General features: G+C 39.4%; 1 protein-coding gene across 1 annotated transcript; it reads right to left on the bottom strand.

Moving 5' to 3' along the window:
• Window positions 1-1,772: 1,772 nt before the first annotated feature.
• Window positions 1,773-9,360, bottom strand: DRG1 (developmentally regulated GTP binding protein 1). Its single transcript, XM_072415527.1, has 9 exons — window positions 9,197-9,360; window positions 8,681-8,804; window positions 7,567-7,742; window positions 7,415-7,484; window positions 7,152-7,321; window positions 3,702-3,832; window positions 3,460-3,627; window positions 2,352-2,474; window positions 1,773-1,979 (listed from the first exon to the last, which is right to left on the bottom strand). Exons 1-9 carry the CDS (start codon window positions 9,236-9,238, stop codon window positions 1,880-1,882), a joined length of 1,104 nt encoding a protein of 367 aa, XP_072271628.1. The 5' UTR covers window positions 9,239-9,360; the 3' UTR covers window positions 1,773-1,879.
• Between the last annotated feature and the right edge of the window lie 1,871 nt (window positions 9,361-11,231).

Here is an 11,231-nt window from a genome sequence, read left to right as displayed (position 1 = left end):
TAATGAAAGAGAAGGGGAGAGCGCACAGCAGGGTGCCGCTCCGTCGCTCTCCCCCTCCCCTCTCCATAGAGCATGAACGGTGCTGTATGTACAGAACCGTTCATGCATCGTGCACCCCCTTGTCGTTGGAAAGGATCGTGAAAGATCCTTTCCAACGACAAAAATTGGAAGTGTGTACGCAGCTTTAGTCTACATGGACTGTTTGCCCAGTGTTTAACCTGAGGCTTTTAAAGCCCATGTTTGAAATCCCCATTCATTACAATGGGGTATTCTACACCAGGACGTTTCCTTGGGGCACGTTTATGACATTTATCTCAAACGTTTGAAAAATTAAAAATGCCCGAAAAGGTGGGTTAACACCTTCATTGATTTCAATAGGGTGTTTTTGCACCTAATATGCAAACTAGTTAAAAACACGGCATAGGTTTTTTCCAGCATTTTAAAAGCAAGCTTTAAAACGCTAATAAAAGTGCATATAAACGCAATGAGAACGTTTACATGCGTTTTTAAAATACGTCCATGTAGACCCAGGGTAAAGCAGAATAAAAGAATTTTAAAATTGAGCCAGGCCTGGATGCATTGTATTAAAAAAAATGCTATTGGATAAGGTTATTTTTATTGCAGAGGGGACATCACCTTTGTCCCTTCTGCAATAAAGGACTGGCCTGATCTCAAATTGTTTTTAACTAAAGTTCCATTGCACTTTAGGACTGACTCTCAACTGCATTCTTTAAAGAGAAGACTTTTTCCTGAAATTGCTACTTTCTTTAGCCCCTTTTTACTTGGGAGGGTGGGTTGACCTTCTAAGCCTTCATAAACTTCCTGTTTGAGTAGGAATGATCAGAATCTTACACTTAGAGGCCATCCTTTTATGGATTTCTATTTTACATTCCCATTTCAGTGTAGTAATTTTTTTCCTTGAAAAACCTGCTTTTATTAAAGATACCCATTTCTGAATATTGAACTTTATATTCTTGGTCACTTCCAGAAAATAGATTTTTCAGACAGACCCAACACCTCTCAAGATAAGGTTGATGGTGGTAGAATCTTAACAGAGAATGGCAGTGCCTTAATGCAGATCTTTTTGTCCGAGACTTAAATCTTTTCCTAGAGGGTGATCTATATCTCAAAAGTCATTGTCATTTTCTAGAAGTGTTGAGACTCAATATTCAATTACGGACTGAAGATGTATAACAGTGCGTTAGATGTATTGCAGAGGAATCCAGAGGTGTACTGGCAATGTCACACAGGTAAGAGAAAGTAAATGAATAAAAAAAACAAAAAACCCTGCATTATATATAATAATGGAGCTGCATTATCATTCAAAATGTATGCCACTGCAACATGTTAGGCGCATGTAAAGTAGTATCTTGTATTCCTTCTATGAGTGTAGGATGTTGCAGCGACATACATCTTGATTGGCAGCGCAGCTCCAATGCATACAAGACCCATAGTGTATCAGAAAAAAAATATCCCTTTTTGACTGTTCTGGGGAGCTGGCAGTCCATTTCATTGCGCTTCCCTAATGCAACACAATTTTTATTTTTGATTGCAAACATTTTGAGTTGGCTGTATAGACTAGACCGTAAGGGACTAAATACTAAGTCAAAGTTCATATAGGGGTGGGGGAAGCAGCACAATAAGCTAATTGTATGTTGCAAAGCAAGGATCATACTGAGTGAAGGGAAAATAAAAGATGAGCATCTCCAGAAGTACTACCCAACAGCAACAATTATGGCAATTCTCTCCCAAACAATTAGGAACATAAAAAATCATTTTAAACAGAATTTTATTGGCACTGTAATATTTACAAATAGATGAACATGCAACAATGTTTAATATCTGTGAGAACCTGTGAAACTGTGGATAAAGGTCAGGATTATTTCTTCACAATCTGAATGACATCCTCATCCTCCATCACATGATCTTTACCAACTTTCTGTGGGTTGTGCTTGACAGAAGATCCCCATACCAACGCACTGTGATGAAAGGCAAATCACATACTTTAGAAGTCTGACTTCAGCTACGTTTTTTATTTTATTTTGGATAACATGTAAAGCATAGCTACGTAAAAAGGAGTGGGTTTGCTGTGGAAATATCTGTGATAAATTAATTCCAAGTTGTATTATAATACTCTACAACAAAATGTATGGATGTAACTGAAAAACATGGTAGGTTATAACATTTTAACTCTGTAAAAGACAGATTATATTTTAAGTTCTGAATTATCTGTAAACCTTTATTGTAATAATACCTTATGGCCAAATGTTTGTAGATTCCTGGCTATACCTATAGGAGCTTTTAAAAAGCAGTAGGAGCAACCTGACACAAAAGCCACAACAAATACTTACTATTTGAATTCTCTAATAAGGTTTTTGTGAATTTTGGTGCAGAAATCCTCCACGGCTGTGCGAGTGTCAGGAAGGACAACTGGAGCTGTATAATCAGGTAACTGTCCCTTTGGTTTGGTGTAACTAAGAAAAAAAAACAAAACAGTAAACGATATACAAAGCTTTAAAGAAGGTGCAAATAGTAAGTACGTTTACAGCTAGGTTTTATCAAATACACAAAGCTGAGTTATTTCTCTACATGAAATGAACAGTGATTCACAATTGCTTTCATGTCAAGTCTATGAAGTGCTTACTAGTTCAGGACTAAATAATAGATGTGCAGGGAAAATTCCCATCTGATCATCTCATCTGACCTTAAAGTGGAAATAAAGTCTCACTTTGAAATTTTGCCATTTAGGCAGGTGGTTACTGTGAAAAGGGACAGGCGATGTCCCTACTGCAATAACTGCTCTTACCTGCCTGATCACTGCCCAGCTGTGCAGCTCAGCATTGGTTGCAGCTTCCCTTGCATGTGCTGGCAATTAAAAACTTGCAGGAATTACGCCATTCTGGCATGGCCAATAAGAATGGTCAAAGATAGTCTTCAGAAAGTAAAGAAGGAAGATGGCAGTCCCATGGGAGGAAATGGCAATGGGGATAGGTGAGTAATCATTAATTTATTGCTGCTTTAAAGATCTTTCTTTTGTGATGCAATGGGCCTGATTCATTAAAGCTGACCAAGGCTGGAGAAAATACACTTGAATCAGTGAAACTGGGTGATCCAGCAAAACTGGAATGGATCTGGTCCAGGATTCAAAACATTTGCTAGCTAATAGCAAATGATTTTAAGAAATCCATTCCAGGTTTGCTGGATCACCCAGCTTCACTGATGAAATTGTATTCTCTCCAGCCTTCGAGAGCTTTAATAAATCAGGCTCAATGTCTCTGGGTGAAAGGCACTCTTGTTAGTAATCCTTACACTGATTTTTTTACATAGAGATGAAACCAGCTGTATTTTTAGAAGATTCTAGAATTTTCTAAATTGTGCTGAAAGAACATGCACCTTATGATATAAGGTTACAACTCACCTGACTAAACCATAGCAGGACACACATAAAACTTTACTCACATTCGCACCAACTTCAGGTAATCCCAGATCTTTTCTAAAAGATCATCAAAATTCCAGCGATGATGTGCAGAAATTGGGACACAGTGTGGCACTTTGTAAATTACATCTAGTTCTTCCAAAGAAATCTGGTCAATCTTATTAAGCACATAGATGCAGGGGATGTAAACGCTGGAAAACACAAAAACATTATACATAAACCATGTGTGGTACACTGTAAAATCAACCCAATGCCCTCTACATACCGGTTTCCTTCAACTACATCAATCAAATCATCGGCTGTGGCGTCACTCCTTAGGGTGATATCTGCATTGTGGATTTTATACTCTGCCAAGATGCTCTTTACTGTTTCGAAGTCCAGCTCACTCTGAGCACACTATAAATAACAATTATAAAACAAAAGAGGTTGAAATCATTTGTACATATGTGGTTTTAAATACAAAGCAAATCTATTTACTGAATTAAGGTGTTTAGGGATATATGGGTATATTAAAGCAAACCTATCTTATATCATGTATGAATAATTTATTGAATTGTCACAAAAACAGCAGCATCATTGCATGTTAAAAGTCAGTCAAGTTACTGTGTTTAGACCTCAGTCATAACAATCTGCTACAGCACTCAAGATGGGAGACAATAGCCAAAACATCACCAATGTACACCAAAACAAGGAATATTTACAGCAATTGGTAATTATTCCAGAAATTGAATAATTTCCGGGAATTCAATTGAAGCAGGAATTGGAACAGAACTGGACACGGCATTACACTCTGCAACTCCAAACCCATGCCTTTGGACTGCTTCATCATTAAGCATCCACCTGAACTCCAACACAACCTCTACTGCTGAAATGCTATTTCACCAAACCATCTTTCTGACTGACTCATCCAATCCCACTCCTGGAACTCAAGAGTTCAAAAGCCTCACTACCACACATATTACAGTACCTGCTTACATGACTTCAGTTTTCCACAATGTATCATGTACTCCTATGATTATCTGTGTATCTGTATTATCATGTACTCCAGTTATCTGCTACAATGTATCATTCACCCTGTACTCTCTTTGCTGGCTCTATTCCCTCTCCTCCTCCCCAGTCTGTTAACTCATTGTCTGACCTCTCTCCTGCTTTCTCTGCCTGTACTCTTGCACCTTTTTTCTCTTCTGCTACTTGCTGGTGACATCTCACCCAACCCAGGCCACAGCCCCACTCTCCCCAAACCTTTCACTGAGATTCACCCTCCTCCTAACCTCATTACTATTCCCACTACCCATAAGTTCTTATCCCCTTTCTCTGGCAGTCGATGGAATGCCAAATCAGTTGGCAATAAATTTACCTCCGTACACAACCTTCTCCTCTCTAAATCTCTGAACTTCCTGGCTCTCACTGAAACTTGGCTTTCCTCCTCTTCTGCCGCTATTCTCTCCTATGGAGGCCTGCACTTCACACCTACCTCTAGACCTGGGAACAGAGTAGGGGGCAGTGTGGGTCTCATTCTCTTACCTAACTGTACCTATTGTGTCCTCCCTACCCCTCCCTCTCTCATTTTCACCTCTTTTGAAGTCCACCCTGTCTGTCTTTTCCTCTCAAGCTTCCAACCCACACAGCCTATTCTTAACACTTGCTCCCCCAACAACAACCTTCTCTGCCCAAGACATAACCACCTACTTTAGAGATAAAACTGACAAAATCAGACACGATGTCTCTGCTCACTGGGCCACTCCAACCATATCCACCCCTTCCACCTGTAAATCATCACTGGCTTCCCTCAACCTTGTTACATTGGATGAAGTCTCCTCTCTTCATTTCCATCTACTACCTGTCCGCTTTACCCAATTCCCTCTGATCTACTCCATGCCTATTCCTCCACCCTGGTCCCCGCCCAAACCAAACTATTCAACCTCTCGCTTTCATATTTACCCCTCCGCTTTCAAACATGCAATTATTCTATCCTGAAAAAAATTCTCGTTAGACCACTCCCTACCTTCTAGCTACCATCCTATCTCCCTTCCCTCACATGTTTACAAACTTCTTGGACGCCTTGTCTACAAAAGACTAACCTATTACCTGAGCACCAACTCTCTCCTTGATCCTCTCCACTCTGGCTTTTAAGCTGCCCATTCCACTGGTTCTCTTTTCTCTGTACACCTCCTCATTTCCTCCTTTGGTTTACAGTACCATCTGTATGCTGATGACACTCAAATCTATCTGTCCACCACTGACCTGTCTCCCTCAGTCCTGGATAAGGTTTCATGCTGCCTATTAGCCATCAAATCATGGATGTCTGACTGATTTCTGAAACTCAACCTGGATAAAACAGAACTCATCATCTCCCCCCCTTCACATTTCTGTTAACAACACTGTTATTCGTCCCTCCCCTCAGGCACATTGTCCTGGCATCACCTTTGATACTGCCCTCTCATTTACCCCCCATATTCAGAACATTTCCAGGTCCTGTAACTTTCACCTACGCAACATCTCCAAAATTCTCCCCTACCTGTCCCGAGACCACCAAACTCCTTGTACATGATCTTATCTCTCGTCTGGACTACTGTAACTTCTCTGGTATTCCACTAACCCGACTCTCTCCTCTACAATCTATTATGAACACTGAAGTCAGACTCATCCATCTTTCCCTCCGCTCCTCTTCTGCTGCCTCTCTTTGTAGTTCTCTTCATTGGCTTCCATTTCACCTTAGAATCAAATTCATCTCTTGTGCTTTGCCTTCAAATCCCTCCACAGTTCTTGTCCCACACACCTTTCCGACCTGATAATAAAAAATACTCCCCCTGCCGCTCTCTTCCTCATCTTATTCGGCTTGCTCCTTCTTTCTGCTCATTTGAAAGAGCACTCAAAACCCATCTTTTCAAACTTGCCTACCCCCATCTTCTTTTGAAAACCGTCACTACTTCCCACCACTATATAGCTCCCCTCCTATTGTGTGTTACTTCCACCTCCTAGATTGTAAGCTCTTCAGGGCAGCGTCCTCTCCTCCTCCTGTGTTACTGTCTGTATCTGTCTGTCATTTGCAGCCCCTATTTAATGTACAGCACTGCGTAATATGTTGGCGCTATATAAATCCTGTTTATTAATAATTATAATAAATTGTATTGTGGTGCACTATTACGCAATGTTTATGTGTGCTGGGATGCAATAAAGAATGAATGACAATGCACATATACAGTGCGTTACAAATACTTTACCACATACCAGGTCTATTTATAGAGTAGTGAATCTGACATTTCCTGGTGTTCCAACTACTGCCATTGGAACACATGGAACTGGAGGATTCTCCAACAGGGAATGTTACAGCAAATGTCAGATTCACAGCTTTGTAAATAGGCCCTATAGTGTCCACAATGCCATATTTCTAATATCAATAAAAACAGTTTAATTAGAAAGTTATCTACACCATCATCAGGCCCAACAGATAAATGCTGGAACATTGGGAAAAAAAAGAGAAGGAATATGTTGTCAATAGCATACAGATATTACCTCTCATTTTCTAACAGTAGAAAAATAATTGCTGAAATCTGATCGGTTTGGTTCCAGCACCACTTTTCCTTGGGTGGATCATTTGACTGTATGCAGCGTTGACTTGTAAGCAGCTACAAATGTGTTTTGTTTTTTTTTTTAGATACTTTACTTCCATGACTGACACCATTGCTAATGTGCTCGTCCCACTACAACATACCGTAGCTGTAAGATTTATGCCACCTTTGTCTTTCTTCTTGAACCCAATGTTTGGTGGCTTCTTGTTTAGCCGAATACCAAAACCCTCCAGTTCATTTTCTATTATTTTTTTATGTCCCAGTGGTTTTAACACATCCAAAACCATTAGGATTAAATTGCAAGTGCGAGCCACTGTATTTAAAAGAAGAAAAAAAGGAATAAATATTATTACCATATAAAATTGTCACCATAAAAACCATACTAAATGGCTAATAACTTGCTCACCTGCAATGACCTGTCTGCCTCTGCCTTTACCATCCTTAGCCCCTTCAATGATTCCTGGGAGATCAAGAAGCTGTCAAAACAAATAATACACCATAATACAGCATTTCCATTTGGGTGACATTTAGAAATGCCTTTTGTTTTATTATCTGTACCTGAATCTTGGCTCCTTTGTATCGCACAACTCCAGGCACGGTGGTCAGAGTGGTGAACTCGTAGGCTGCCACTTCCGAATAAACACCGGCCAGGTTACTGAGAAGCGTTGATTTCCCTACAGAAGGGAATCCTACAAACCCTATTCGAGCATCACCAGTCTTTGCAACATCAAAACCTGCCAGAAAGAATAAGTGGTTAAGACATATATAAATTACATAACAAGTATTATTATAATTGCTTTTAAAAAAAGAAAAAAAGAATCAGGCCAAACGTTGAGAAAGAAGAACACAAGGGCCTCTATTTATAAAACAGCAAACTGGACAATTCCCTTAGAATCAATTACTGCCATTGAAACATATGGACCTGGACGAATTTTTGCAATTTGCAAGAATTTTTTTTTTGCATAGCAATGTTTTTAATTACAGTGCAATAATATGGCAAAAGGAAGAAATATATAAGTAGGTCTTGTTTGACTTGACATACCAGGTAGGGAGAGTCCTTTCTGTACCAATATACTTGACAATATGACTAATGACAATACACACCTCTCCATACACTGGGCATGTTCTGCTTGCATCGTGCAACCTCCCCACTCTGAACCAATATGGGCAGTGTGATCTTTAATCACCAAACCAGTAGGTGAAAGTAAATTAATATTCTATCTACTGGCGATTAACAGTATGTATATATATATATATATATATATATATATATATATATATAGTTATATACACACACATACACAAAAGAATATTATAAATAGATATAAGAATAATTATATTTAGCTTTTCTTTTGCACATATATATATATAGAATAATATCAAATAATATCTATAAGGAATAATATCAAAATGCCATGGGCTGTCTTTAATTGTGCAGATGCTTTTTAAATGATAGGGGAAAGTTAGAAAGCTTAATTTAACTCAACGTGACAACGTGGAGTTATGGAAAAATGGTTTCAACCAAACTTGTTCACATAAACCTTCTAATTTCCAGTTTGTCCCCACAACAAATGATCACATTAACATTTGATAATGTCATAATTTGTTGTGGGGACAAACTGGAAAGTAGAAGATTAATGTGATTTTGATCAGCAACAAAGAATGAATGTACCTTCACCAGGACCTCCTCCTCCACCTCCTTTGGGGGTGATGAGCTCACGTCTGAGTTTAGCTAGACGAGCTTTTAGCAAACCAAGATGGTGAGCGGTAGCTTTATTCCTCTGGGTCCGGGCCATCTAGAAAGTAGTAAAGTTGGTTTATTATTCTGGATGCAGTAACATAAGAGAACCTGTCACAATGGGATGATTTCCACATGTAACTAAATTCACAAAACATTAAGTAGGAATCATAATTTATAAATAAAATGAGCCTGGCATTCTGATCAGTCCATTGAGGTGCAATATATATCATCTTTGTATTATTCTGTAATGAATTGAGTGGTGTCAGATCAGCTTTATAAAAGGAAGTTTCTGCTATTTCCTGACACTTCAGTGTTATTTCATTCACGTGTTCCCCCTGGGCTGACAATGCCGACACCTGGGCAATGCACACATACACATGCCGGGCCCAAGCTCTGCCAACAGCTGCAAGTATCCCAGGCCTCCCCTATATACACCCCCACAATCACCTCGGCCTCTATCTCGGCGATCTTAGCTAGTGTGCCGCTCATGGTGGCTCACGGTTTGCTGACCAGACACAGAGAAACCGGCAGAACACGGCGCAGTAACACGGACTGCACAGGCGCAGTACGCAACGAGCGAACAGAAGACGATGGGCAATTTCGTCATAACCTTACTGCCGCTCTAGCCCTACTCGTCTCGATGGTACTCCTGACGTTTTAGTCCTCCGAAGGGGGAGTTGTACAGAAATGATTTGGCGGGGTGGAAAATGGTGATATTTTTGTGGACCTGCTGCGTTTTATAATGCAGTATAATCTGAAAATACAAAGAAAACAATAAGCAATACGTCACAATAAATAATATTTCAACATTAAACAATATGTCACAATAAATATTACAACAAAAAGCAATACATCACAATAATACAATAAATAAACAATACGTCACTAACATTTGTGAAAAAGGCTAGCAGAATGTGACAACTTCCCAGTAAAGTAAGCAGAGCGTGGCAGGATTGGCCATCCTCAGGAAACCCAGAGGAACCATGGAAATAGATTTTAGGTCTGGGGGAACCTCTACTAAAATGTATTTATTGGGGAATTTTGGAAATGATGCCCCCTATAATTGTGATCAGTGGGAAGAATACCCCCTCCTCCCTATACAAAGCTGTGCTTAAAGAACACTGAAAATATCAATACTGCCATGGCACATTGCCAAGTGGCAATGGGCCCAGAACTGCACCTTCAGATGGGAGGTCAATAAGTGACACCGTAGGGACCCCTAGACATCTGTAGAGGAACCATGGCTAAGATTGGCAGTGAATGCAGTCAAATATAGGAACACTATCATAGTGAAATGTATTAAATGATTCCAGAAATAAAGCGGCAACATTTATAAATCAGTCAACTAGGTCCCTTGGCATTGCCCTGTGCCCGTACTCCCATATCCTTCCCCTCTTGCCAGTGTCAGTGCTGCACACCCATGTTCTCCATTCTAATGTGAAGTCACCATTTGGGAGTCACTAGGAAGCGTCCACATCATGCAAGTAATGATGTGACACCTGAAGAAAGATCCTTAGCGCTTATTTTCAGTGAGCTCAATATCATGGTTTTAAATGATATAAAGCTAGGGTGTAGTTGCAAAAGCTACATGGGTCTATCAGATCCAGTCATACCCTACAAGATTGAGTTTTACTGTAAAATCAATATTCTATTCTTTTTTTATTTCTCATCCCCTCCTGTTCTCCCTCCCTTTTCTGTAATACCATTGAAACCTGTAGAAGGCTCATTAAAAAAGATTCATACGTTTTTGGTAATTAGCATTCAGAAAACTGAATGGGGCCAATCTGTGGCATGAGATATGGGGCCAAGTTCTGCTTAAGTATTTTTACCAGTGCCTGGTAACCAGGGCCCAATTTTATATTACATGAGCCTGTAGGCACCCTACATGAGCAATAAACATATAGAGAAAATCACCTCTTTGCTGTGTATACAGGCACAAACATAATGTGCCTTATGCTGAATCCAGTCTAAATAATAATAATCAATTTCTTCTTTTCAGATTTACCATATCTATAAGGCTGCTTAAATAATCTGTTGGATTCGCAGATGTGGATAACACCTTTAATTCATTGTAAAAAAAAATGTTAGGAAACATAGGCACCTATCTAAAGGTGTAAATAGGAAGGTAATTTGAAGCCTATAGGAAATTGTGATAAAAATCTGGAGGTGCTATTGGAAATCTCTTCATCTGCATAGTTGCCCTGGGCCAAATAGTATTTCGAAGGAAATTTTATTTGCAGACAGCTTCCACAAAATAGTAGTCATTAGGTTTAATTGCTTACTGGACTTCTCTTTTGGGGACCCCAGAGGCAAGATATCCCAAGATACCCAATTATTTCCAAGTGTTGTCCTAACAATTTGGCCTTACATATGCCAATGATCATATAGAGGAGAAATGTGATCCTGGAAATCTTTTTAAAAAATGGTAAATTCACTAGTTTTTATTCAAACTTGTACCTAGATTATGTGTCTAAAAGACTGT

The sequence above is a fragment of the Pyxicephalus adspersus genome, chromosome 6 (genome assembly GCF_032062135.1).
Source record: "Pyxicephalus adspersus chromosome 6, UCB_Pads_2.0, whole genome shotgun sequence".
In the NCBI taxonomy this organism is placed as follows: Eukaryota; Metazoa; Chordata; class Amphibia; order Anura; family Pyxicephalidae; genus Pyxicephalus; species Pyxicephalus adspersus.
Note: the sequence above shows the minus strand (reverse complement) of the source record. Positions and strands in the feature narration are given on the sequence as shown.